Source organism: Chaetomium strumarium (assembly GCF_033439665.1).
Source record: "Chaetomium strumarium strain CBS 333.67 chromosome Unknown B0T15scaffold_2, whole genome shotgun sequence".
In the NCBI taxonomy this organism is placed as follows: Eukaryota; Fungi; Ascomycota; class Sordariomycetes; order Sordariales; family Chaetomiaceae; genus Chaetomium; species Chaetomium strumarium.
In genome coordinates this window covers 3,113,396-3,140,034 of record NW_026944430.1, presented here as the reverse complement: position 1 = coordinate 3,140,034, position 26,639 = coordinate 3,113,396, and the positions used below count along the sequence as shown (strand labels likewise).

The window sequence follows — 26,639 nt, the reverse complement described above, 5'->3', positions numbered from 1 at the left end:
TCATTACTGCCAAACGCCCTGCTGTATCCATGACAATGTGAACCGGACGCCCCAGTACTTTGAACCGGCTGCTCCCATGCAAATCTACCTACAACCCAGAGTAATTCCTTCCCTTACTCCCTTACTCCTCGTCGCTGCTGTCCACAATAAACCCTGCCCTGGCCCTCGGCCGCGCTCTGCTGACAGGTTTGACAACATGCATATCCTCGTCTTCGTTACTCGCATCCCCTTCGTTCACCGTCATCTCAGAGATACCCTTCGCTGCACGGCTAGGGCTGGACGAGAGAGGTGTGTCGTTTGTGACGACCTCGTCCCGGCTTGACTGGGTGGACTCCAAAGTATCCATATTCTCGTCTTCATCCTGATTCTCGTCGTCGTTGTCGTCGTCGCTGCTGACCTCGACGACTTTCCTCTTCTGTGCCGGTCTTCTTCTCTTGCTTGGCCGCGTTGCCGGTGCATCCGACGAGGAAGATGACCCGTCTTCGTCTTCGTCTTCATCGCTCTCGGCAAGAGCGACATCCGACTTTCTCTTCCGGGTAGTGTCCTTCTTCGCTTGTTTCTCTTTCCGCTTCGTCGATACGGCAGCCACGCCGTCATCATCCTGATCATCACTGCTCATGGCGCCCACTCCAAGCAGCTCGTCCCAAGCTGACCTCTCCACGCCAGACGGCTTCGAGCTCAGTCCAAAGGTCGCGTCCTTCGCCGCCTGCCTGGCCAGCTCGTTGGCGAAGAACTCCTTGTCCCACTCGGCATCCGACTCGTCATCTCTCGGATCCACGTACATCTCGCTCTTGATGCGGCGCGCCTTCTCGAGTTCCTTCTTCCGCCTTGCGCGCGCCTTTTCCTCGAGCTGCTCGTCCGTGAGCGGGGCAGGCTCCTCGCTTCCATCGCGCCGCCGCCGGCGGGTCGGCTTCTTGGATGGCTCGTCCTCTGCTGTGCGCTTGCGTGCCGTGGGACCGCCCGCGGGGAAGAGGATGCCGTTCTCCTCATCGGAGCCGTCGTTGATGAGGTCGTTTATGTCATCGTCATCATAGGCCGCGCGCTTCTTGCGAGCGGCGGATTTGCGGCGGAGCTGGTCCTCGGCTAATTCGCCGTCCTCAAAGGTCGGAGGCGTAAACTCGGCCTGGTTGATGAACGAGATGGTTTCTTTCAGGGTGTCGGCCGTGACGGTGGGCGGGATGATCCAGATCGAGTCGGGGGACTCGTCGAGCGTTGGGGCCAGGCGCTCCATGCCAGCGAGTTTCATGAGCAGGCGGAGATGCGGGTTCTTGAACATGGCCGTGCGGCGGGCGTCGTTGTCGGGACGGACAGTGTAATGCGAAGCGGTCGTCGACGTGCCGTCCTCCTCCGGCTCGCCCGCTGCTTCACCGTCTGGCCTCTCGGCCGCCTGAGCCTTTTCCGCATCTTCCCAAGCCCTGCGCTCCAGCTCCGCTTCCGACAGCTGCTTCTTCATCCAGTCCAGGTGGTCCGTCTGGTTCCTGTCGAGCAGCACGCCAACGACGATGGCGATCTGCCGGTCTCTTTCCACTTCCCGTTTGAACTCGAGCTCGGCCCCGGGTCGCGGGTTGGTGGAGATGGTCTGCTTCTCGTAGCCGTACTCCAGGTAGTGGGCCGTGCTGTTGATCTTGGAGAACAGCAGCTCCGTGAATAGGGCCGGCCGCTCTTCGAGCTTTCGCACACACCGCTTGATGATTTGTTTAGCGAGCTCCTCCCACTCCTTGTACATGGACGAGTTCTTGTCAAGAGCTTCAGGACCTTTGATCATGTTATAGAAGAGGTGGATGATGTCCAGCCGGAAGAGCATGACGCTCATTTCTTGCTTGAAGGCCACGCGGTAGAAATACCGGTGGGCTCGTTTCAGCTGGGAGTCGTCAAGATCGCGGTAGTATTTTGTGAAGGCGACGAAGGTGTCAACAACACCCTGTGGGGTAAATCTGTGTGTAAACCGCTTGAAGTCGAACTTCCTCTCTTGACTGGTCTTCTCGGCCTGCCTCTCGTCATCTGCCGAGTCGTCTTCAGCGTCTCCTTCTTCTTCGCCATCTCCTTCCTGATCTCGAGCCGCGGCCCTGGCTGCTTTCTTCTTCCGCCGTATCCTCTTACGCGAACGGACTTGCAGGTCGACGTTCTGCTTCGAATATGCTTCGAGGATGCGAAGGAAAGTATGCGCAAGCTCAGTACAAGCATCAAGATATTCGAACCCCTGGTCCTTGTACGTCCGGACAATGTTTGCTATCGCATCATGCGTTGTCTCCTCGTAGAACAGCCGGCTGAGGATGTTGTCGGCAATCTCCTCGTCTTCCTCGTTGCCCGAGTCGGACATTTCCTGCACGATAAGAAGGATCTGGGTGAAACAGCGCATGACAGCCGTCAGCAACCGCCAGTCCTTGTCGCCATAGGCCCGGTCCAGCGCCCGGTTCATGCTGATAAACATCTCCTGCGTAAGCACGGCTGCTACGAGGTTGAAACTGGACACGTCGTCCCCGGTCGGCTGCTTCGACTCCTTCGATTCATCCTTCGCCTTCCGGCGCATCCGCTCTGCCTCGAGGAACCAGGCCACCAGATAGAAGAACTGGCTCTGGTGGTACTGGAGCACGTGCGGCGCCTCCCGCTCGAGCGACTTCCTTACGTGTCCGAACAGCGGGTTGAAGCCGGAGTCGAGAAACTCGGAGACGAACGACTGTAGCTGCTGGCGCGCCCTCTCGTCGAGGGTCACCGGCGGCCCCAGATCTTTCGGCTCCATATCCTCTCTCCTGGCCCGCCTCGGTGGCTTGAAACTCTTGGTGCTGTCCATCTTCCTCTCGCGCGTCGCCGCGTCCAGCAGTGCATCCTGGCCGGAGACGGTCGACAGCCTGCCACTCTCACGCTTGACCCAGATCATGGTGCCGAAGCGGCTGTGGCGTGTCGGCGCGTTCTTGCTGTACGATCTCAACATGGCCGCCTCCTTCTTCATGGCGGTGGTGAGCTCGTCGGCCTTGATTCTGTGCAGCTGCTTCTCGCTCACAAAGAGCTTGCTCGAGTCGACGCGTTTCACGATGTGGAAGATGATCTCCATCACGATCACGTCCTCTGTCCGGAAGTCCTCGCCCATGTTGGAAGCGAGCGTCAGGAGGGCCAGAAAGATGTCTTGGAAGGAGAAGGCATCGATCAACGCGGAACGGGAGACCTGGGTCTCGTCGCCGTCGAACTTGACACCGGGCGGAGGCGCGATCATGGCGATGTTCCTCAGGAAGTACAGGATCAGCTTGATGATGCCCTGGTCGCGGGCCGACCGGTCGCCGATGGGCACGGCCATAGACGGCAGCGCCACGCGGACAGCTGTGGCGAGGATAGGAGCGGCGTCGAAGTTGATGATGGCGCGCTTGTAGCCGAGCTGGGCAAGCTGGAGCACGGGCATGTGGCGGTGGTGGTTGACCGTCATGGTTTCGCGGTCTTTCTCGAGCGGCCAGGTGAGCGGCACCATGACCTCGAAGCAGGCCAGCGCAATCCTCGCCTTGTACTTGCTGCTATTGTCGTTTGGCGGCCACGTTGCCAGGATCTGGAGCAGGTCACTGCCGACAATGTTCGCTTCCGCGAGGCACCGGGCGACGTCCATGCGGTTTGTCTTCTCGTCGTAGAAGCGGATCCATTTCTTGAGATCGCGCAACACCTCGAGGGCGTCGTCGCCGAGTTTGTAGCCGTCGTCATCGTCGATGCTGTAGCCACCGAGCTGAGATCAGAATATCAGCGAATGGCGCACGCTTAAACCATATCCTACTACTCAGATCGAATGTCACTTACCGCCGACACCAAGCTGTTGATGTGTGCCCGGACCTGCGGATGCACCGTGTCGTTGCTGATCTCTGCGTCCTCCATGTTGGATAGAAATCACGGGGACCGTAGAGAACAAGCCGATTCCGGCATGTGAAACTCAACTATCCAAAAACCGGGGGTGGCAGTCGGCTTGAACTTGGGAAGGTTGGCTCAAGTGGGCGTCTGTTCGACGCGAGACGCGCAGACGCGTCGCAGTGATCAATCAAACGCTGCGAAACGCGATTAACGCTGATACGCAATGTGGCAGTACTTGTATTGTACCTTACGCAGTGCGTGCTTGTATTGTACGTACAAACCTAAGGTACTTACACAGCGTACGTGATTATGTATGTCATTACGAAGCATTGCGTAAGTTATCAACAGAGGCAGGCGCAGTGACGATCCTTACGAACCTTGGCAGTGTGTACAGTACATTGGCAAGCGAATCGTCTGTATAGTACACGCGAGCTGTGGTAATGACGCTCCCGAATTCCTGCTCCCGCTGTAACTTACAGCTGGTCAACACCATTCCTTAGTCCTAACGTACCAGTGCCGGGACATGTGACAGCAGCGTCATTGGCCCACTTCACCGGCAGCAAGACCGGGGCACGGATGGCCGAGGTTAGCCGCTGTTGTCCTTGAGGCTGGCGGCCGTCTTAGCTGCTGTGTTCACTTCTGAGCTCACAACTCTTCCCGCAAAAGATGGCTGCATCACTGATGTCTGCACGGCAGGCTGTCCGGCTTTCCAGCCGCATACGATGCTTCAGCTCCACGGCGGCACGCCCCGCCGCCGAGGTCAAGAGATTGGGTGTCGTCGGGGCGGGTCAGATGGTAGGCTTGTTCTGATTTTTCCATCTTCTCGATATGCGATGCGATCATGGTTGGATTGGATCGTTAACAGCTTTGCCCGAAACACAGGGTCTAGGCATTGCGTTGGTGGCAGCTCAGAAGGCGCAGGTGCCAGTGACACTGGTGGACGCTTCACAAGCCTCCCTGGACAAGGGACTGGCCTTTGCAGGTTGGTGAGACCGAGCGCTTCTCGACGCCACGGGAACTCGCCCGCTAAGCCCTTATGTGCTCAGAGAAACTCCTTGCGAAGGATGTCAGCAAGCAGCGCATCAGCCAAGAGCAGGCCGACGCCGCGCGTGGCCTGCTCCAGCCCACCACCTCCATCGAGGACCTCTCCTCGGCCGACTTCGTCATTGAGGCCGTGCCGGAGATCCCCGAGCTGAAGTTCGACATATTTTCCAAGCTCGCCCAGATCTGCCCCAAGCATGCCATCCTGGCCACCAACACGTCCTCCATCTCCATCACCCGCATCGCCGCTTCGACCAGCGGCGGCAACGCGAACGACACGTCCAATAGCTCGCGCGTTGTCTCCACCCACTTCATGAACCCCGTGCCCGTGCAGAAGGGCGTCGAGATCATCTCGGGCCTTCAGACTTCGGCCGAGACGCTCGAGACCGCCATCGCCTTCTGCAAGCGGCTGGGCAAGGTCCCCTCCGTGTCGGCCGACTCGCCGGGCTTCCTCGCCAACCGCATCCTGATGCCCTACATCAACGAGGCCATCATCTGCCTCGAGACGGGCGTCGGAGACCGCGATGCGATTGATGCCATCATGAAGAACGGCACCAATGTGCCCATGGGCCCGCTGCAGCTCGCCGACTTCATCGGGCTCGACACCTGCCTGGCCATCATGAGGGTGCTGCACACCGAGACGGGCGACTCAAAGTACCGGCCGAGCGTGCTGTTGACCAAGATGGTCGACGCTGGCTGGCTGGGCAGGAAGAGCGGGAAGGGCTTCTACGACTATTGAAGAGTCCGGCTGTGACATGTTGTATTTTGGGTTCCAAGGACTCAGGACGCAGCGTCCAGTCGCCCACGGGTCAGCACGACGACGACGCGGAAAAAATGTAACTGTGCCCTCACACTCGGCAGGCCATTCTTGGGTAGGATAGGAAGTGTCGTTGCAACGCAAGAGATGTCAGGTACCTCATGTATGGGAAGCTTGCTAGAGCTATCAGCCGCAGCAGCCGCAGCAGCCGCAGCAGCCGCGCGCATTTACAGTTAACTTCATGTCCTGGCTTATCGTCGTTCAGAAGTCAATTCGACGCAATACCACTTGAAGTTACTGTCATCTACGTGACGGTATGTCGCAACACAAACAGAAGATGTAAGGATTCAAGGAGCTTTATGTTGTCCGCCACAGTCAAATCAGGGTGGACCGAGCAGTGTAAGCACAGACTCGTATGAACCCTAAGGCATCTATCTAACCTAGATTGCATCCCCGCCGTCCGCCAATCTGTCAACCTTCCCTTCGCCGAACCTTCGGTAAGCAGGTAAATTTAACGAAAATTGCGGCAGCATGCGGAAACCGGGGAAGGCAGCAGAGTCCATGATTAGGTACTCTTCCTTCCCGATAGGCCTGATATGCAGCTTGACTGTAACTGGCTATGATTTTCTTTTCTTCATCTTGTTCGAATCATGTTGTTATTTAACAAGTCAACCTCCTTCCGGGCTGTCTATCACCAGCCATTGTTTCTCTCTGCAAGATCATGGGAGTCGAAGCTAAGGAGAATACAGGGTCTGTAGGGTAGGAAGGGTTCTCAAGACACACCCGGCTGTTTCTCCTCCGTCCACGGATACTATATTCCCCAGACTCTCCATCCGCTACCGCCCTCAACCGCTGCTGGGTGGCGGACGCCGAGGGGCGAGTCCATAACTCAAGCGAGCAAGCGTCTCGGCGCCCGGCGCTTATAGTGGCCAAGAAGCACATACCCCATACCAACGGCGGGAGTGTATGAACCAGCAATATATTTCTCATTATCCAGGGGGGGCTTCAACGGGCTTGTTAAGAGCAGGGACTCCTCTCTCGTGAGGCTGTCACAGGATCTTTCCAGCGAGGTATACGCCAACTTCACGTGTCAAGAAACTTGCGGACGACCATGCCGCGTACAAAGTGTCGTCAGACTGTCGCGGCCTGTTCCATCCTAGAAGCCTGCGAAAGGATTAGTGGAGGTAGGAGAACAGAGACTGTGTTATAGGGGTATAGCATCTGATGACTCAGGGGAGACTTCGGGTGCAGCCTTCCGGTACAAGAGCAAGAGATTAAAACGTCGCGATAGGCTCGCAGGCGTAATCGGCGGAAAGGGCAGTCACGTCTAGCATGCATATGCAGATTCGGCGAGGTTATAACCCGCATACGGAAGCAAGGAGCTTGTTTCCTGAAGCGGGAGGTGGCCTCAAGCATCACGGGGCCGTCAGTCGTCAGCTGAACAAGGGAGAATGGACGGACCCAAGTAGAGAGGAGGATCAATACGTGCAGGAGTAATAACAGGCGTAGTATGTCGTTCCTGCGTGAACATGCAAGGTCGCCGAGGGGGTGTGGATGGGATGAGAGATGCGAGGACCACGCCGATGCTGTCGCCTGCAGCGGGAGCATTGCCGGCAGAGCCCAAACACATGGAAGGGAAACTTGAAAACCGAAGCCCCCAAGCCGACGTATAGCAGCACACCGTGCTGTGTGAGGCAGAGAACGGCCATAGGAGCGCTGTTACGCCATTTACCCGCCGGCACGTTCCATATCAAGGCGGCAAAGATAGCAAAGAATAGGCCGTCTTCCTAGCCAGAAAGAGAGAAGTCACAAGGCCGTACTCGAAAGACCATAGATGCTTCGCATGCTGCCAGAACAAAGCACCGCCAGGGGTACACCGAGCGGTGACCACTGGGACCTACCGGCGAGGCAACTTCAATCACTAGCGTGGACGGAATCTTGTAGAACCGTGAGTTACTTAGACCGATGTAGGGAGCACATGGGACGCGGTCTCCGTCTTCCTCACCGCCTCGCTGGTCCAAGACAATTTCCGACAGACATCATGCTGGCGGGCAATGCCTTGCAGAGTTCGTGTTCCGGTTGCTCAAGTATGGAATCTGCGTCGGCGGGGGAGACAGCAGAGCGATGGCTCTCTGAGACCCAACTCGGTCCAGATCCTGTCGTACCCATCCAGCATCAGACGCGGCGGTCGTAAAGCATGGAGTCGCCTTGGAAGCAGGGGACCCAAGAACGCTGGTGCTTTCTGCCTCAGTTGAAGATACCGAACGGTCCGGGTAAAGGGGGAACATGACGGAACAAGGACACGGCTCATTGCACTTTCATCCTTACAAGCCATGATGCTATGATCGCCAACCTGTTTACTGGCGCCTGCAGATTCGATGCTGCAGGACGCCAGCGCGCAGCAGATGGATCCGCCCACGCTGTTGTGCTTGACAGGGCGCAGACTCGATCACGCATCTGGACGGAGTCATTGGCCAGGCTGGTGTAATGAACAGGATGATGGGGCACTTGGCCGTTGCAGGCTTGCGAGAGGAGTTGATACCGCCAGCCATAATGCGCGTCTCCCGAACGCACCACCATGCCGTGAACGGAAGGTGAGATGTACAGAGTGATGCTGCTGAGAGGCACTCCCCCTCGTAGTGGTATGCACGAGTGACGAGGCAGGTCCACGGCAGAGGCCCAATTCGGCACTGTCTTGGGGATGGAAACCACCAAAGCGTGCTCCAGAGCGTTGGTGCCGAGGGTGTCCTCATACAGTACTAAGTAACTATGAGCTTCCGATCTCCGCTTCCCATGACCTCCCGGCTGGGAAGTCGAGGCGCGGGTGCCGCCGAACCCGAGCCTCGACCATGCAATCCACACGGGTCGATATTAAGAGCTAATGTCCGGCATGCTGGAGGGGGCGGTCTCGTGGTGAGCCGCAGTGGGTTGTGTGCCCGGAACTTGCTATGAAGCACTGCAGGCAGCTGGAGTGGATGCATTCATGTACTAGCAAGCTGTACCGTAGCTTGCTTGTACATGTACGTATCGGCACAGGAGCACTCGACGCTCCCCGGTTCCCTCCACCCAAGCGTCATACGGATCATACGGCTTTGCCATGTGACCAAGGTATGATAACATGTCCCATTCCCCCTACGCTACCGGCCTCTGTTGTTTGAGGAGAAGATGGGACGCAGCATACTTCCGCCGGCCCACGCCAGAGCCGGATTCTGCATGCCTATGGGCCCGCGCCCGTATGTCTTCGTGCTTCGGTTGGTCCCCAAGCATCGGGTAATGCCGTGGGATCCAAGATATAATGGCTACTTGCCGCAGAGTTGGCAGACTTGTCGAGATGCTGGAGACGCATTGGCAGGAGCACTAGTATTACCCGGCACTACGGCCACGCATGCGGCCCGAAGGGCTTGAGAATTTGGTTGATGGCACCTGCATCCGTTTAACAGCTGTTGGAGAAAGGCTCTTTGATGGAGTGTAGAGTGTAGAGAGTCCCTGTCCCTCCGAGGCTTGAGCCGCTCGCATGACCAGCTAGCGGCATGGAGAGTGCAGTGTGGAAAAAGGGCGCTGCCGGCAGCCAGAAGATACGTGTTGCGCTCTGGCTTCGAAAGGCAAACGATGATATGTCGAAGATCCTGGTAGTTGCGAGTAGATACTATCGTGAGAAGGGCCCCAATACACAGTGGTTTCCCCGATTCCTCTCCCGGCAGTCGCAGGAGGCGCGGCCAGGTTTTCCTCGGCCCGGCGCTAGAGAGCCAGTGGCATTCTACGGGAACATCCTGCTGGCGGCGTCGCCGCGCGATCCATCTCGTCACCCAAGCGGCCCACGGATGGAGCAAACTGAGTCTGGCGCCCCTTTTCCCTTGACCTGGGGTCGTGGGACCACTGTTTGAGAGCTGGGATCCTCGCTCATTGGAACAACGGGGCGGGTGACTGCATCGTTAACGGAGACGCCGTCACCGGGGTTCCTGGCATCTCGTCCAACCCATTGTACAGGATGCTGTCTGTGACCACCAGCCGCCGCAGCGCCCAAGCCATGACGGTGGCGCAAAGGCTCGTATTTGCGTAACCTGGAGCTGGAGCGGGATGCTCATGGTTCCATCAAGAGGAGCTAGTCTCGGGCGGCCGCGAAGGCTCCGGGGAGCATACTTAGTACGCAGTTCTAATGGCACCGGCTTTTCCTGTGAATGGGGCTGGCCGCCTCTTCAGCCGCGACTCGCGGCCGGCCGGAAGATGTGTCCCCTTTCCCTGATTTGCCGATGCGCATGCTCTGCTGTCTCGGCACCGCCGTTGAGACAAGTCGCGGCCGCAAACCCTCTGATGGCGCCAAGGAGCGTGACTCCCGGGAGTCCGCTGTCCCGACGGCAAGGGCTTGTCAAGCAAAACTCCAAAGACGTTGCCCGGTTGCCCCGTCTCGGAGTAGCGCAGCTTGCGTGTATCACCTCGCCCAGCCTTGAGTCTTGAGCTACGGGGCCAGCTCGCTGGGGCTCACACTGACACAAGACAAAACATCCGGACCTGCGGGACTCAGTGAGGCACGTGGGTCGCCGGCAATCCTTTGTGGTGACCGTCGGGACCGACACAACGGGCATGTTTGTGGCAGCACCTCGGCCCCGCCAGCCCCGAGACTTCAACCGGGCTTAGAATAGCAACACAAGATTAGTAACTAACCTCGAAGCTCTTTATCTCTCCTAGATTGCGAGCAATGACATTGCACAGCAGGGAGCCCGAAACCGGCGTGTTGTCCTTGAAAGCTGGAGTGTGTCAGTTTGGCGGCACTTTGGGCCCCCCAGTTTGGCTTTGATCAGCCTGCGTGCGGAAGCTGCAAGTTGTCAGTATGGTATTCTAAACTGCCAGCGCAGGAACAAACGTCATAGGAAGCCCGCTTGTCGTCTTGCCCGTAAAGATTTCGCGCCGCCGGATTCTTGGTCTTGGAGGAATGTTTTCTACGGAGTACATGGGAAAATCTAGCCCCACTCACTGCTGATACACACGCCGTACGGAGTACATAGGTACAATACATACAGTATAATACATCCACCACAGGCTGTAAATACAGCACTTCATGCTGTCCTCGCGCGAAGATTTACCCGCGTACAAACAACAATCGCAGTACCTACTATAGATAGGCGAGAGACCTGCATTTTCCTTGTAAACTCACACAAGTAAGTGCTACTTAGTAGCTAAGAGATCGCTCTGAAATTCCAGCCCATGTTTGGTGTCTCGAATCGACTACTCAAGACGGATTGACTCGTATATACAAGACAGGACAATACACGTAATGGATACGGAGTACCAGTGGCTCGCTCTGTATGTGATCCTTAGCAGGATCTGAACCGGGCCGAAGAGCGGATTCACGCCGTCAACTCCCGGCCCTTGCACGATGATCGTCACGGATGGGGTTGGTTTGGGAATAGCCCAGGGGCATGGCGCCAGGCGCAGGTCAAAGATCTGAATGGCGGGGGCACATCAGCCTTCCGCCTTCCCGTCCCGCCAACCCCAAGACGGACTGAGGTGGCTTCCAGAATCTTACCCCGGAAAGCCAATCAGGATTCAGCGCGGCTCTACTTTCCTTCCTCTCACTTTTGGACTCCTCGAGGCCACTGCCGTAACTCCCTAAGGTAGGTACTCGTACCTTACCTACTAATACTGTATCCAGGACGTGTAAATACCATGCAGACCTATCGTCCTCAACCGACTGAAGGCAGCTTCAACCGACCGCGTCACAGACGACATTCTCGGTCTGAAGAGGCCCAACCTGCCGGATGTGATAAGGTAGGTGGTACCTTAACTACTACTAGTAGTAATCATCTGAGTGGCAGGCTCCGTTGTCTCGGCAGCTTATAGCAGCGACTGTTCGATCAAGGGAACAGTGTGTGAGTGGCATTCAGCCTCGCAGCTTTTGCCGATCTGGACATGGTCCAGATCGGAAAAGCTGCAGCTTCAGGCAAACTCGCCTCCCCGTTGTGTGACAGCGGGCGCCATGCGAATTAGCATGAAAGCCGGTATAGCCTGTCCTCCTCTTCGATCCTTAATCTGCAACTGAAATACTAGCTGCAACAGATCGCGCATGTCATGGCATGACCTTACTGGGTAAGGTACGGAATCCTTAGACGTAGTAAGGTAGGGAACGTAAAAGGGGAGTACTGTATCACTACCCGATCTACATGGAGCCCTGAAGCACCCGCCTCAACCCTACGCAGATTGGTTCTCCACTGTCTGCCGTTCCCGCGGCGGATTGTAAGAGCAGGCTAGCATCCCAAATCGCATCTTGAAAGATGAAACAGACAAGTCGCATGCCACTGCAGTAATGGGAATTTGTTAAGACGGTGATAAGGACATCTCAGATCTGGCTGTGTCGACAAGTACCTACCGAAGGTACCTAAGGTGGTTCCTGTCTGCCGGCAGCGGCTTGGACTAACATTTCCTTATGTGCACAGCCCCGGAGCCGAGTAGGTACCTACCTCTAGGAAGGAGCCATCCTCCCAGGCTGCACTGAGAGACTCGACACATCGAACACGCCAGCGGCTTGGACGAGACCACCGTCCCACCCTAGCTTCGCTCAATCTAGGTCGAGGTCGCCGGTTAAGAAACGATGAATTGAAAGGTACCTCGACCGTGCCATTCGCTCTCTGATGAAGTCGCTCCAAGCCACTGTGACACAACATCCTTCATTCCGGCAATCATCTCTTTCATGAGTGGGTTTGTCTCGATAGCCCGCGCCACATCGCGCCAACGCCCCAACAACGCGGGTCGGCTTTCTACATTCGATTTTCTCAATAAGTTTTCCCCACTCGGCGACAGCGGCCAGAGACGCAAACGTCAGGGCTCTCCATCACGGTGACCAGGCAAGCCCGTTACGAGGCATATGCCACCCTGACGGGAAACGGCAATCTAAGGAACACAAGCCCACATGGCGCAAGGCAGATCAGTGTATTTTTACAATACCTGCTCCGGAAAAGGCCGAGAAGGAAGCACGCCCGAGATCTCACAAACAAGGCACTGCTCCACCTACCGATCCTATAGGTATCTCGCTGCCGCACCGGCTGCGTACACTAGTAAGGTACCCAGTTGAGCCAGTATAATGGTTGTTCCTTGCCCGTTCCAGTGCATCTGTGTTGTTCGCCCTATGCGGCCTTGTCACGAAACAAGACCCCTGATGAAACCGTGGGCGCCGAGCGCCACCTTTGTTTGCCAGGCACGGTATCCGTATTGTATTGTACCTAATCCACCTCTCAGACGACGCTTGGATTTGGATCTCATTCTTATTTTATCTACAACCACGCCAGGGTGTGCAGCGGCGAAAGAAGCTTCGACCGTTGGAAACCACGGCATTCTAGCCTCGGACGCCCTGGTCCGGCTTGTCGCGACACAGACTTCAGACTTCAAGCGTTGGCCATTTGCTCAATGCGACCCTTTGGCTGCACGACACCTTGCTTCAAGGTTTCGCTTACCACCGCTTACCACGGCTCTCCTGTATTTACCACACCATGCCATCGCACCACACCCCACCAAGTCAATCCCCTCTGCTGGCTGGCGCCTGGATCGTCACAGCGCAGCCATATCAGCCTGCCGCTTGTTCGGCGCTGCTTCCCACCATCTCCGACTGCCCATTCAGAGCCTTTCTCTGCTCACAGGGTATGTCATCGCATCTCTGCTCCAGATGCTTAAATCCCTGGACGCATCGGCATTGGCTGGGGCAGGAAAGCAGATGCACAGGAGGGGGCCTGGCCCTGCAAGCAAATGCCGCGTTTGTCTGATCAATCCACTACGTTCCTGGCGTGCCCCATCGGACTGCTTGCTGGTCGGTGTCAGCTTGATACGATGGCTTGAAGCGTGTAGATGAGCCGGCCTCTCCTCGCCGCGCCGAGGACACGCCCCCGTTGACGGGAACAAGGCGCTCTCCTTTTGCGAAGACTCGAGCGAGTGTTCGTGAATGTGAAGGTTCCGTACTAGGGCGTGCGAAAATCGCTCGATGCAGGGCTGGCTGTCCCAGGCTAAATCATGACACTGAGGAAGGCTACCGTTCGGAGCTGGATACATGCATGCCGTCTAACCACCTTCCAAATCGGCACAGTATGTACCGCGGCAGCACACCGCCGTCACGGCCATTACAACGCTACCTGCCACCGCGACTACTCTGAGCCTAAGCGAAGCACAGAGGCTTTTCTTGGTTCGCTCACACACTGGGATGCCGGCACGAAGTGATGAAAAGATCTGTTCATCAGCGATTCCCACTGCGCCATGTCCACATCCGTCGACATTGGAGGGAGATCCAGCGTCGCAAAGGCACTCTCCCCCGCCTTCAACACGACCGTCCCCAGGCAGAATTACCGTTTCGAGTAACCGCTGCCCCCAGTATCAGCAGTCTCAGCAGTCTGGTTCCGCTGGTTGGGGGCATCCGGCATTCATCACTTGTTGTCGCTCTTCGTGATCCGATCTGCATTCCACACGCCCCCTGTGCTGCTGCACGCCATTGCTGCCCCGGCTCGGCTTCTTTCACACTGGCCCCGCTCCAGGCACCACACCCCTTCCCTTCATCTCCTCAACCCTACCTAACTTCTTGATGATCCATGTCCGCGATTGGCTCAGGGCAAGAGGAGCGCTCAACAACGGTCAATGCCTTGTTCCGTGGAGTCGACGCAGAAGTTAACGTGCAGTCAAGGGCCAATTAGCCGCATGCAATGCTCCTTGTCGCTAGTTATGCCACGCGCGGGGCCTGTACGGTACTGTACCTCTCCCCGCATCCCTACGAGTGTTCGGGCATCGTGCTGCTAAGCTCCTCTGGGATGCTGGCCCCGGAAGAAGAGCCTCTGGTTGTGGGCGAGCTGCCATAAACTGAACGATCCGACGAGGAGATGGGTGCCCTTGATCGTGTCTCCGCGGAGCAGGTCGGAATTTCTTTCGCAATAAGATCATTACGAAGTAACAGGTGGCTGCTCGTAGCCCGTGGTTGAGCGACCTAGTCTTGTCTGCTTGGGTTGGGTATCGGATGTTTGCATTGGCGCCTCACCGGGCATAAGAGCCCTACTCTCTCGCCTATCGCTGCTCCTGCCCAGCTTTGCTGCACACATAACGTTACCGTGTACGGAGCACGTACATGCGACTCCACGCCCGAGTCCCGGCAACGCCTGCTGTGTACTGTTGCTCCCCTCGTTCATCCCTCTCACAGAAAGGTCATGCTCTCGCTGCTTGCTCCTTGTTAGACATTGAAGCCGGCCCACGAACGTTCAACTCATCCTCCGTCCTACATCTTGCGTCTGGTCGTGTCCTCGGTTGGTTCCATGGACGCGAGGGAACGGCATTAGCCATTCAGCCGAGATCTGGTATTGGTATGGTCCCAGCGGTCTTTCGCTCGCCTCGACGCTTGACGGCAGACGGAACCCCAGGTGCGGGCGGGCACGACGTGGTTGAGCCAACCAATCTGCTAGGGACCCCGATGCTATTATAACAGAGCCCCATAGCCTGTGTTTTCGTCTACACTAATCGAGGCATTCGGCCCCGGAACCGCGCAGGGAGAGCGACCGTTATTATAGCTCCCGTCTCCTGTCAGGCACTGACTGTACTTGTATTGTACATCCGCATGTACCAGGTACCCCGACGTTGCCCCGGCCACTTCCACCCATTCTTGCGGTTATCCATAAGGTGCATTCCCTGCCCCTGCCATCCAGTGCGGCCTCGGCCTTGCTCCGTATGGCCTGGGCTCTCTTCAACTGGTATTATTCCCACCTCGATCCAGCCCACGTTAAGGACAGGGGCACGTTAGCGGGACGCCGCGTTTATATCCCAAGGGCAGCCCTCAACAACGACAAGGCCAGCGTTCCCGCGCCTATTCGCTTCTCGAGACGATACTCACCCACAGACGGCCGCAGAGCATACGACCAGCTGACAGCACCCAAGGCCGTTCCAAGATAGGTATCTCGTCTTCAGGATTCCACCCTCCGGCCAACGCGAACTCCTCCTCGCCTGCTGAGGTGCGGCTCGGTGTCGTCTAGTAGATCACTGGCCCCGCAAACGGACCCCGCGGTGTTTCTCGTCCTCGCTCCAAGGCGCGGCGGCTTGGTCTGATCTTCGTTTTGACTGGTGGGACTTGCCTTCCGGTACAACGCACCCGCACATCAGCCCGAGAGGCTCGCGCTCAGCCGGCTGTCTTCCTTCCACTACCTCACACAGTAACCCCCAAGTCTGATCTCCGGGACGGCCCAAGAAGGACCGCAACAGACGCATCTGAGCGAGGTTCTTCTCCCATCTTTCCAACACATCTCGGATCTTCTACCCGCATACAGACCGCGGCGGCGGATCGGGCTGGGCAGGGATCACCACGAATTAGATTGGGAGGCCCGCAAGGTGGAAAAGAAAGCGCAGCTACCTGGTGTTGGCGGCCGATGATGCGCTTCTGCCGCCCCTGAACACTACTGCACGGAACATCAACATACACTCGCTCGCTTTCTTCGGCCATCTTGTCGTTTGTTTCGCCTTTCCAGTGTCCCGTGAGCGGTTCGACTTGCGCAGCTGGGGCGAACGTAAAAGCCCGTCACGTCCTGCTGGAGATAAGTCTATTTTCTATTTACGCCGTCGACCGACCGCCCCGATTCCCAATGCTTGTCACCAGGCACACCGCTACGGAGCAGAGTCCTTGGTCCATCAGCAAGTTTGAGACGGCCTTTCGCACGTCTGCGGAGAGATTACGCATGTCGAACAACTTCGACGCCGTGACGCAGTCTGACTGGCAGGGTCAGTACTCGTTCCTCCCGCCGGGGGATGGGACCATCTTTTCGCAGCCGTACGAGCATGTGGCGAGCTCGGCCGAGAACGCCGAAACACACTCGCGGCCCCGAACTGTGGCCGGGCCGGGCGAGCCGCCGAAGCCAGGGAGCTCGCCACTCAGCCTCAGCCACCGCATCGATCCTCTGGGTCTGCGGCAACCACGGCAGCCGTCTCCGATCCCCGAGCAACCAGAGACTCAGGGGGAGCAATATGCATCAAAGGCGGCCGAGTCAGCCCCCGAAGAATCGTTGGTCTCAACCGGGACGCATAGCATCTCACTTGGCTCCAACCCCCTGAGCTCGGTGCCATCGGCGGGGCAAGGTTCCGAGACGGCGCCGGGCCAGCCGGGAAACGAGGGGCATGCGGCCGTCAAAGACGAAGACGAAGAGGCGGTGTCAGAGGATGAGGAGATGATCGAAGCGGAGGCGGAAGCGGAAGGAGAAGGAGAAGGAGGAGAAGGAGAAGGAGAGGCGCAGGCTCAACCCCAAACCGCGGCCGAGAGAACGGCACAGCGCCGGAAGATGAAGCGGTTTAGACTCACCCACCAGCAAACGCGGTTCTTGATGAGCGAGTTCGCGAAGCAGCCGCATCCCGATGCAGCACACCGCGAACGGCTCTCGAGAGAGATCCCCGGCCTCAGCCCTCGTCAAGTACAAGTGTGGTTCCAGAACCGGTAGGAATTCTCAAAACCCAGTAACCCAGTTTAGAAGGCCCTGGAAACACCACCCAGGATGCTGACAAAGAGGTGACACCAGGCGCGCCAAGATCAAGCGATTGACGGCGGACGACCGCGAGCGGATGATGAAGATGAGAGCAGTTCCGGAGGATTTCGACAGTCTGGGCGCACTCCACTCCCCGTACGGCGCAGTGCACGGCCTGGGAACACCGCTCACCTCGCCGGTAGACCTGGGCGCGTCGCCGTATGCCGACCACATGATGCGGCCGCTCATGGTGGACGTGCGGCGTCACGACGGCGACGACCACCTCTCGCCCACCGGTCTCAGCCCGGCCTTTGGAAGCATAGGCTTTGGCCCGCCGGCGGGACTCGGCACGCCCGACATGCTGTCGCCCATCTCGCCAACCTCGGCCGACCACCACCGATACGGCTACCCGAGCTACCCCTCGGCCACGTCCCTGGGTGCCGGGCCGAGGACGTCGAACCCGTTCGCCCGGCAGGCAAGCTTCGATTCCGGGATGGGGTCGTACGGGCAGCACGCGCGCCGACAGATCCGGCCGTTACAGCCGCTCCAGCTCCGTGACACGTTGACCAGGTCGCGCTCCGACACGCTCCAGTCGCCGCTGCGGTCGAGCATGTCGTGGAAGGGGGAGGCTCTGGACTACACGACCTATCATGGCGGGAACCCGTCCCCGCAGATCGGGGCCCGGCATCACAGCCTCTACCAGCAGGATCCGGTGGGCGCCAGCTCTGCAAGCGGCCTGAGCCCCTACGACTCGAGCCACTACTCGGCGTCTACTGTCCAGTCGCCCACACACTACTCCGGCTTCCAGCCCTCCAGTTTGCAGGCTGCGGCCGCGGCGAACCAGCAGCGGGGATCACGCTTGCGGGCCGCGTCCGCGTCGGCCTCCCTCCCGCTAGGCTTGGATCTGCGGACGCAGTTCAGGTCGCCCTTCGGGTCCGGCGGTCTGCAGAGCACCACCACCGCCACCACCACCACCAACTCCCATCATTCCCCGTCGGGGTCGGGGGCAGGGCCGCGCGCAACAGCGTCATCGGCGGCCGCCTCGCACCTCGGCGCCCTCTCGGTATCGTCCAGCTACACGGGGAGCTTTCCCTCGGCGCCGCTCACAGCGCCCGTTGATTTCTCGCTGCCCCGGACGTCGGCCGCCGGCGGCGGATACCGAACCTCGTCCTCCTCCTCCACCTCGGCGGTGGCGACCGACCACTACTCGATGCCGCAACTGAGCGCCCCGATCACGCAGCCCACCGACTTCTTCCAGGCCAGCGCCGCAGCTGCGAGGACCCCGCTGAGGGATACGTTTGGCGGGCCCGGCGCCGGCGGTCCGCTCGGGCTAGGGGGCGGAGGACAGAGCCATGCTTCTTCAGGGGGCGGGGGCGGAGCCGGAGCCGGAGGGGGAGGAGGAGTTGGAGGAGTTGGAGATGACTACTCCCAAGACCCGCTGGGCATCATCAGGCGCAAGCGCAGCTTCACGGGGCCGTCTTCTTCTTCGGCCGCCGTCACGGCTGCGGGGACAGGCGGGTACGGCGGCGGTGCGGCATAACTTGGCGGACTTGGGGGCGAGCATCTATCTGTCCTTCCCGTTTTGGTTTCGAGCGGGTTATCCTTGAAGTACCCCGACCAGACCCCGGTTCGGAATCAATCTATCATGTTACTCGCCATACCACATCGAGATTGATACACTTATGGACTGTCTGGTTTTACCCAAGGCCGGATACCCCTTGATCGGCTCCTTTTGTTTGGCATTACGGTGATACCACCCAAACCTTTTTTTGCTTCATTTCCATCTACGAGGGGGGACAATGTTCCGGTTGCAGTGGGCAGCGGATATGATCACTTACGTTTTTTTTTTTTCGACCGGCGAAGGGGGCGGGGAGGGGGGGCTGCTTTTGAGAATTCCGGCGACGTGTTTTGGCTTATCTCACGGCGGAGAAAAACTATCCTTCAATGGCGGGCGTGGGCAGATTTGTTGGTGGGAGGTTTATTTGGCATTCGAGTGTTTACCTTAGGCAGGCCCTGTGTGCGGTGTGTGTGTGTCGTCTGGTGTTTGTTTGTTTGTTTGTTTGTTTGCTCCATGACAGAAATAGGGGGTTAGCGGGATAGCATGTTCTTCTCTCCGTCTGCTCTCACTGGTTTCTCAGCTGGATGCATGCATGTACAGTACATAGAGAAGAGACGCAAGAAACCCCTTCGAGAACAGGACTCTCGTCAGTCTCAACCTACCCTGTCTGTCCCTCTATGCCTGACGGCGGTCAAAAAGTGAAAACGGCCGTGCCCCAAACAGATCTGTAGTACCTGAGGTTGCAACCAAACTTGGAAGCAGCCACAGCCACGAGACCCGGCGGCAAAAACCGGCCTCGCAACCTAAGGTATACAGCAGCAGCGAAGAGGGGGCGTCCGTGTTGTTGACAGCATGATTCGACCACCTGAGTTAGACTACGGTAGGATGACTTCTCACATCACAACCTGCATTGCAGCAATTCTCCACACGCCGATGCAGAGAAACATGTGTTGTACTATACATTATTACATGGGTCTATGCATCTCCTTGCAGCAACTGAGAGCCGCTCGCACCTGCTGCGGCCTTTTGATTGCCGTGCAGGACAGAAGTCATGGTACATATGTTGAATACACTAGTGTAATCCCGGTTACATACCTTGGTAGAGCTCAACTTGAGAAACGTCTCTTGGTACCGCACTTGCCGGTGACGGCCTCATTTCGGTCGTCGTCTGGGGTGCCGTCCCGTGTCTGCGAGATCGAGCGAATATAGTAGGTGGTAGGGGAGGTGGGATGTAACTTAACGGAGAGCCATCTCAATGTACGGATTATATGTATTGTACTTGTACAATACCAATCGTCACAGATGCAACAACCTAAAGCTCTTCACTAACTACTAGGCTCTTGACAGGGGTAACGGCGCAGTTGTGCTCGTCGCTCGAATATGATCAACAACTACCCCGCCCCTGACGCTGGGGAAGCACGCATGTCTAGTTAGGTAGTATGGTGACGAGAACCGCAGGGGGCGGTTTTGACGGAGCATCTCGAAGGTTGCCCGGTTAGGCAGTGCTCAACAACCTGGTCACCGTCCATCACAACTGCTACGACCGCCGCTACAACCCGGCAAGCCGCCCTGTGTCCAGACAGAACTACAGTATGTCCAGACGTCATGTTTCTCCCTGTTCGAGGAAGCTACCATGCCACGGAGTAGTATTGTCAGACTCTCCACTAAACTGCGGGAAAGGATCGGCTTGCTCCCCGTTCCCATTGGCACGGTCTGGTGAATGATTTGATCGGAAAATAAGGCAGATAATGAGAAACGTGCTGCCGTCATTAACTGCGGAATGGAACGCCGCGGCTGCCGCTGGTTGGAACATCTCTGGAAGTAGAGAAATGACCAGGCACAGGCACCCTGTCTCAAGCATGCACAATGGACTTGTAGGCAGTTGGTGCCGTTGCTACGTCAAATACAGCCTATTACTCATCAGCCAGAATCTAGGCTCGCAACTGACACCATAGACCGGGATGTGGAGAGGAATTCAGAGCGTTCAAGGCGCTTTCCCCGGACCATTCGTTCAATTGCCGGCTGATCTTGTACTGCTATGGCCAATACTGCCAAGTACCGCCCGGGGTATTCATGGGTGAGTTAGCTCGAAAGACTCTGGGAAACTTACCACCCTTGAACGGGTCACTCCGAGTTGGACACCCTTCCCCAGTGAGGCTGCATCACGAAGCTTACCTTGTGCAGTCCCAAGGTGTGTCACTGTGCCGGTGTCTCACATTGTCTTGCCGGTTTTCTGCAAGTAATGGGGGACACCTGCAGGGCATCGTCGGTCTCGCCCGGGGTAAAGTAAAATGTCTCGGGGTCAGTGTCGGTGCGGTGCCCGTATGGTTGGCGGGATTGGCAGATGACCCGGTCTTTCGCACTGCCGCTTCGACAAGGTTTGGAGTCTTTGGACCCACGTACAGTGTACCACCGCCAGCATATACACCGCATCGTGAATTGGTGATCGAGATGAGAGGTTGCAGGAAGCTGGGGACTGGGGAGCACTTGCCTCGTAAGATCAATAACCGCCAGCCAGGCGAGCCAGGGCAGATCGAGCGGGTCCGACTGCCAAATAGTATCAAGAGCGGTCCGAAGATCTCACGCCCAGATCCGGACAGTGAAAAAGGAAGACCCCAACCTGCACTCAGACGAAACGCTCCAGATAGTGTGACCCAAAATAAGGCAAAACAAAAACGACAAACAACAGGACGGCTATAGAAGCTGCATGGAACCGGTTGAAACAAACGGAGGATCGCAGAGCAGGCGGACGCCCTCTTCCAGTGGGCCGAAGAGTCTATGACCAAGCTCGTCCAACATGTCCAACATCACGGACCGGGCTCTAGCCTTGTGAATCGGTGAGGGTCCAGGATGATGATGGATGAAAAAGTGCACGGAAGAAGCTGTTGCGAAGGCAGCGGCTTGGCGAACAGCTGATCAGGACATGGAGGAGAGGTTGCAGTGCAAATCGAAACTACACATTGTACTACATGCTCCGTACTGCGCGAACGGTTCCACCACCAGCATCTGGAGTCTGGACCCACATCGGCTCCGATCACACCGCACTGATACTTGCGGCGGAGTCCGCATCCCAGCCGCTATCGCCAAAAGCGGTAAGGGTGAAGCTTGACAGCCGTTAAGCCATCTGCAAGGGTCACGACCACCCTCCTTGTGCCAGATCCAACGCCGGCCGTCTTATAATACAACGCCGCTATAGCTCGAAGCTGTTTTTCGACAACAGGACAGGGCCAGATGGCTGCCTAATCTACACTCGCAAATGACGTTAACAGATAAGGACGAATTGGGCCACCCAACAGCACAAGGAACGTGAGGTGAGACAAAGAGAGAATCTGAGACATTCAGCCTCGCGTATCCGTACAAGAGACGGGACGAGAAAGTGACGCCTCGGCGTGGTTCAATGGAGCAGTTTTCTTCTTAGTCGACTTGCAGGCGTGCCATAGCACCACCGAAAGGAGACCGACGTCTGGGACGACGGTACCGACAGACGTCATGGTGCCTGACCCGCCCTCGGGGTCATCATCTACGAGCCGAGAGGTCCCGGAGAGGCGCCAAGCGACCCAGGCTGTGGTGCTCAACGAAAGCAAACACTGCTGGAAAACTGCATCGAGATGCTGCAGGATGGCGAATATCCGGGCTCCCGCTTTCCTGCAATATCTGATACTGTACCCCTTATCCCGTTTTTCGCGCCCTTGCCAATACCCCTTTCTGGCGGCCATTCCGGGCATTTCTTGCTCGTCCCCTTGGTTCCATGACCTGGGTTCAACGGTCTGGTGGTTTGGGATTCAATCTACGCTTCATTCGGCTAAATTGCCAGCGCCTTTGTTGGATGGAGGCGGGCTGCCTTCCCCCAGGGGACTTAGCCCTGGAACCGACTGTTCTACATGTCTTGGCTACACTTTCAGCTGGTTGCTGTTCGTCAGGGTCTCGGAGGGCCCGGCAAATACCGAGGCAAGATTGAAAGTGGATGGCGGACGTTTGGCGACCAAGCGGGACGGAAAGATGAGCACAGACGCGAAATTCAATAGCCATGAGACCCTGCCCAGTCTGTCTACCCGTCATGGAATCTCGCCTGGCCGGCTCAATCCACCATGCCATCATGGACAAGTGCGTCGGCTGCTTTCCAGACATGCAGCACGGCAATCTCGGGCTGCGCTAGCTGACGCATCAAAGAGGGACACCGTATGAAGGCACATGGGTGAGATGCAAGCGGTAAGTGATGAAATGGCTACAATAACAGACATTGGTCCAACGAACATGAGGACCGGTGCGAAGAGAGCCGCTCTCGACCAAGTCGGCATCGGGTTGTCGCCGCTTTTCAGCGGCCTCTGCCTTCAGGTTCCCGTATTTTCGGCCGGTGTCTGGGAGGTGTCATGCCGTGTCATCACATCGCCGGGGGGGCCAGATCACTTCGCCGGGACCAGGATGCTCACATCGGAAGAGGAAGCCGACAGCACACCTGAGAGGAGTTGTCACCCGGACAAGCTGGTTAGACGGACTTCAGGTGCCGTTCATGGGACCAGCCAGACCCGTAACTAACCATTGCTTTGTCCATTTGAGGGTTGCATTCCGCCGGGGCTGGAGATGGGTCGATGGGCTGTTGAGCGCAGCAAGTAAGTACCAGAGACTTACTACTAGTAATCACCAAACACCATATCAGAGCCGCTATTACCCCCACTAGTCCGAACAGACTGGCGAGGGGGTAGTCGCCGTGGCGTCTGCCCAGTGAGATTTTCCTCTTACAACCATCAAGTTCTGCTCAGGGGAGGAAAACAAGCCCTTTTATGTCATTTGTAAGGAGGCTCTTCCACCACTGCGCGAATCTGCCTCCCATTGAGTGAGGGGCGTTGACATGATGTGTGTTCGAACATCTGTGATGATCCTTGTAGATGAAAGATGAAGAAGAGGCCAATAAATCCATCCGCATTAATGGCCCTTGATTGCCAGTCGTATATTAAGCCGGCTTCTTGTGTTCTTGGTTGGCGAGGCGTTGGCGGTGCGGGTAATCGACTTTGCTGCCCGGTGTATGGCGCTGTTGGGCGGCCCAACGATCACGAAAGACAATGAACTTGGACCATGGTAAGAAGACGGACGAGACATGGAACTATAGGCGGTCAGCAGAGAGAGGAAATCAGAGACCGTAAGAGCACTTTCCAGGCCGCTGTTGGCAATTACAGAGTTTATGGAAGCAATTCGGATCCGAAATGTTGTGTCTGCTGAACCCTTGCCTGACGCTCCAGGCCGCGGGAGGAAAACGCAGAAGGCTGGTCTGATCAGGTCGAGACTGGCTCGAGGGCTGTTGCCTGCATCGATTAGTTGGCCAATATCCTTCTGAACATTGCCAGTTCTTCATTGGCATTCGTTCTAAAATATCAAGACAGCCAGCCCCTTGAAAGTAGAAGGGATGGTCCCTGAGGGTGGTTCAACGGCGCTGGGTCAACTCCTTGTGGAGAGGCGATTTGTTAAGTACACGAGTCTACCGCGACGGTCTATTTACGATTCGAGCAGAGACAACCTTCCCGGTCGCCGGCCAACCTACCCCTTACGAACTCAATAAACTAACCCTCACGATGCAGCGTACTCAACCGCCGCCTCACCGCCCCCGACCGACTTTCTCCAAGCTCGGCCAGTTCCACATCACTCCGTCCACCGACTCGACCACCGAGGTAATCGGCCGCCGCCTTCTGTCGCCCTGACCGATCCGTCTCCTCGCCGGATTCGCGTTCGGGCGCGTCGAGGAAGATACCATGACCATGATCATCATGATTATCGCCATCATCACAACCGCTCTCACCACTCCGGCCCGGCCCGCCAAACGACCCGCCGACGCTCTCCATGGTAAACGGACTGGCCGTCGGCTCGTCCAGCACGGCCAGCTCCTGCGGCGTGAGCCACCTCGGCAAGAGCGTCGCGCGGACGGGGATCAACAGCAGGATGAAGACGGGGAAGCCGACGGCGGCCACGGTCTGCGTGATGGCAAAGGTGGCGCCAAAGCCGGCCAGCTCGACCAGGACAAACAGCCAGACGGCGCGGCGGCGCACCACCACCACCTCCACGCCGCCGCCGCCGCTCCTCCGGGCCCGGCTGAGCGGGTGCGACAGCGGGGTCAAGGCGCGGTCGCGCAGGAGGAACAGCAGCTTCGCCGTGATGCCGTTGCCCTCGAGCGCCTGGAAGCCCATGATGAAGAAGAGCCCCGCCAGCACGCCCTGCGGGATGAGGTGCAGCACGTGGAGCAGCGGGCCCGCCATGGCGACGAGCGTCAGCAGCCCCTGCGCAAGGTTGGACACGCGCTGCTCGACGACGTAGGCCGGGCGGAAGGCGAGCTTGACTCCGGTTCCGCTATTGCTGTTGGTGTTGTTGTTGCCATTGTCGCAGTCTGTCGAATCTGGGGACCCGGACCCGGAGCCGGACCCGGACGGGGGCACGACGACGGCCTCGGTTACGCACAGGGATTCCGTGTGGAAGGGCGCCTGCGGGATCAGCCCGTTGGGGAAAGGCAGGCCGAGCAGGCCGGCGACGCCCGTGGTCAGGCCGAGGAGGAAGAGGTCCCAGTGGAAGCCGGCGGGCTTCCGGAGCGGGAATTCGGTGCCCTGCGCGATGAGCGACGACACGTTGTGGTCGAACCAGAACAGGACGGTCAACAGCACGGCGAAGGGAATCGCCACGAAGACGTCGCTCAGCGGAATGTCCCAGAAGCGCACAAACCAGCCGCGTTCCGGCATGGTCGGCGTGAAGGCGCGCCCCGTCGGCAGCGTCTCGAGCGGCACGTGCTGCATCTTGCCCATGTGCACGAAGCCCGTGAAGAAGATGAGGGTCAGCGGCGTGCCGTAGTCCTTGAGAAAGACGCGCACCGGGTGGCTGAACAGGCTGCTCCGGCCCAGCTCGCCGCAGATGTAGGCGACGGCGAAGACCAGCAGCGCCACGGCGAGCGAGAGGTAGAAGGCCGCCGCGTCGCCGAGCGTCTCGAGGATCTGGATGCCCTTCTGCAGGTAGATGAAGGCGACGTAGAAGCCAAAGATGTCGCACGGGAAGCGGGTCACGTAGCGCAGCCAGTTGCACGAGTTAGTGATGGCCAGCACCCAGTGGAAGACGAGCGACCATCTGGTGCCGCAGAGGCCCGGTCAGCGTCCGTATCCCGTATCCCGTTTCCAAGTGCCTCTGTCGGTGCCGTTTCACTTACAGGCCGATCCAGCACATGAACGCCATGTAGTTGGTGCCCGTGGGCTTCATGATATCGTACACGGTGCTAATCCGATGGCAAGGTCAGCCCAGTCCAGCCCAGCTCATCCCTTCCAAGCATTGCGCTGCAACAAGCAAACAAACCGGGCATATAGAGGGACGAAAGTCCGCGAAACCTACTAGTTGAACACGGTAATCGGCCCCGTCACACCCACAATAACCAGCGGCTGACACGCCAGGACCGAGAACACCACAGCGCCCAGGACAGAGGAAAGCAGCACCTCGTTGACGCCATAGTGCATGTCGGTCTTGTTGAACATGTCCAGTGAGAAGGCCAGCGCAGGGAGGATGCTGTGAATGTGATCACCGGCCGCCGTCAGTCCAAGCTACTATTTGCGGGGGGGGATCAAACGCTTCACTGACTTGGCGAAGAACATGTAGACCGTCGCGGGCACGACCCGGTAATTCCACGCGTCGAGCCAGTCGCTCACATAATAGGGCGCCCGCTTCCGGAGGTCGTTCGCCATGCCCCGGAAGAGGCGGATCTTCCACCAGCGGGAGCTGCCTTTGCGACGAGTGTCTCCCAACCCGGCACCGGCACCGGCAACCGGTCCGGTCCCGGGTCCGGACCCCGAGGAGTGCGCCCAGTCGCGGACAGACGGCCCTCCGCTCGCTGAGCCGGCTCGCATCCCCTGGAGGCTGGGGTCGTTTGCTGCCGTGGCGGGGGTCGATCTTTCTCCGCCCCCGGGGGCAGTCGACTTCTCTGCTGCTGTCGGGGAGACCATCGGATCCAAGATCGAACGAAGCTTCAGTCCAGAGAAGG

General features: G+C 58.0%; 7 protein-coding genes across 7 annotated transcripts; 3 read left to right on the top strand and 4 right to left on the bottom strand.

The window, feature by feature from the left end:
• Positions 1-32: 32 nt before the first annotated feature.
• B0T15DRAFT_116267 (timeless protein-domain-containing protein) lies at positions 33-3,986 on the bottom strand. The gene is made up of 2 exons (XM_062861562.1): positions 3,778-3,986; positions 33-3,706 (listed from the first exon to the last, which is right to left on the bottom strand). Exons 1-2 carry the CDS (start codon positions 3,850-3,852, stop codon positions 122-124), a joined length of 3,660 nt encoding a protein of 1,219 aa, XP_062724488.1. The 5' UTR covers positions 3,853-3,986; the 3' UTR covers positions 33-121.
• A 321-nt stretch (positions 3,987-4,307) lies between these two features.
• B0T15DRAFT_116182 (3-hydroxyacyl-CoA dehydrogenase) lies at positions 4,308-5,695 on the top strand. The gene is made up of 3 exons (XM_062861560.1): positions 4,308-4,620; positions 4,708-4,807; positions 4,872-5,695. Exons 1-3 carry the CDS (start codon positions 4,492-4,494, stop codon positions 5,603-5,605), a joined length of 963 nt encoding a protein of 320 aa, XP_062724487.1. The 5' UTR covers positions 4,308-4,491; the 3' UTR covers positions 5,606-5,695.
• Positions 5,696-7,898: 2,203 nt separating this feature from the next.
• B0T15DRAFT_116240 (uncharacterized protein) lies at positions 7,899-8,473 on the bottom strand. The gene has a single exon (XM_062861561.1). The coding sequence runs from the start codon at positions 8,374-8,376 to the stop codon at positions 7,981-7,983; it is 396 nt and encodes a 131-aa protein (XP_062724486.1). The 5' UTR covers positions 8,377-8,473; the 3' UTR covers positions 7,899-7,980.
• A 7,832-nt stretch (positions 8,474-16,305) lies between these two features.
• B0T15DRAFT_392829 (uncharacterized protein) lies at positions 16,306-18,622 on the top strand (the record flags this gene model as incomplete). Its single annotated transcript, XM_062864663.1, has 3 exons — positions 16,306-17,054; positions 17,137-18,401; positions 18,447-18,622. The coding sequence occupies 3 exons, from the start codon at positions 16,306-16,308 to the stop codon at positions 18,620-18,622; spliced, it is 2,190 nt and encodes a 729-aa protein (XP_062724485.1).
• Positions 18,623-20,162: 1,540 nt separating this feature from the next.
• On the bottom strand, positions 20,163-20,607 carry B0T15DRAFT_116098 (uncharacterized protein). The gene has a single exon (XM_062861558.1). The coding sequence runs from the start codon at positions 20,499-20,501 to the stop codon at positions 20,244-20,246; it is 258 nt and encodes an 85-aa protein (XP_062724484.1). The 5' UTR covers positions 20,502-20,607; the 3' UTR covers positions 20,163-20,243.
• B0T15DRAFT_116099 (uncharacterized protein) lies at positions 20,608-21,394 on the top strand. Its single transcript, XM_062861559.1, has one exon. The coding sequence runs from the start codon at positions 20,714-20,716 to the stop codon at positions 21,338-21,340; it is 627 nt and encodes a 208-aa protein (XP_062724483.1). The 5' UTR covers positions 20,608-20,713; the 3' UTR covers positions 21,341-21,394.
• Positions 21,395-24,195: 2,801 nt separating this feature from the next.
• B0T15DRAFT_390310 (HCO3 transporter family-domain-containing protein) lies at positions 24,196-26,601 on the bottom strand (the record flags this gene model as incomplete). The annotated part of the gene is made up of 4 exons (XM_062864531.1): positions 24,196-25,738; positions 25,818-25,883; positions 25,997-26,167; positions 26,240-26,601. The coding sequence occupies 4 exons, from the start codon at positions 26,599-26,601 to the stop codon at positions 24,196-24,198; spliced, it is 2,142 nt and encodes a 713-aa protein (XP_062724482.1).
• Positions 26,602-26,639: the final 38 nt, after the last annotated feature.

Excerpts from the sequence above, each read along its gene's own strand:
- B0T15DRAFT_116267 (XM_062861562.1), bottom strand. The coding sequence starts at position 3,852 with ATGGAGGACGCAGAGATCAGCAACGACACGGTGCATCCGCAGGTCCGG. Across the intron at positions 3,707-3,777 it reads TCAACAGCTTGGTGTCGGCG|CTCGGTGGCTACAGCATCGA; the intron begins GTAAGTGACATT and ends TTCTGATCTCAG.
- B0T15DRAFT_116182 (XM_062861560.1), top strand. The coding sequence starts at position 4,492 with ATGGCTGCATCACTGATGTCTGCACGGCAGGCTGTCCGGCTTTCCAGC. Across the intron at positions 4,621-4,707 it reads TCGTCGGGGCGGGTCAGATG|GGTCTAGGCATTGCGTTGGT; the intron begins GTAGGCTTGTTC and ends CCCGAAACACAG. Across the intron at positions 4,808-4,871 it reads CAAGGGACTGGCCTTTGCAG|AGAAACTCCTTGCGAAGGAT; the intron begins GTTGGTGAGACC and ends TTATGTGCTCAG.
- B0T15DRAFT_116240 (XM_062861561.1), bottom strand. The coding sequence starts at position 8,376 with ATGAGGACACCCTCGGCACCAACGCTCTGGAGCACGCTTTGGTGGTTT.
- B0T15DRAFT_116098 (XM_062861558.1), bottom strand. The coding sequence starts at position 20,501 with ATGCTTGAGACAGGGTGCCTGTGCCTGGTCATTTCTCTACTTCCAGAG.
- B0T15DRAFT_116099 (XM_062861559.1), top strand. The coding sequence starts at position 20,714 with ATGGGTGAGTTAGCTCGAAAGACTCTGGGAAACTTACCACCCTTGAAC.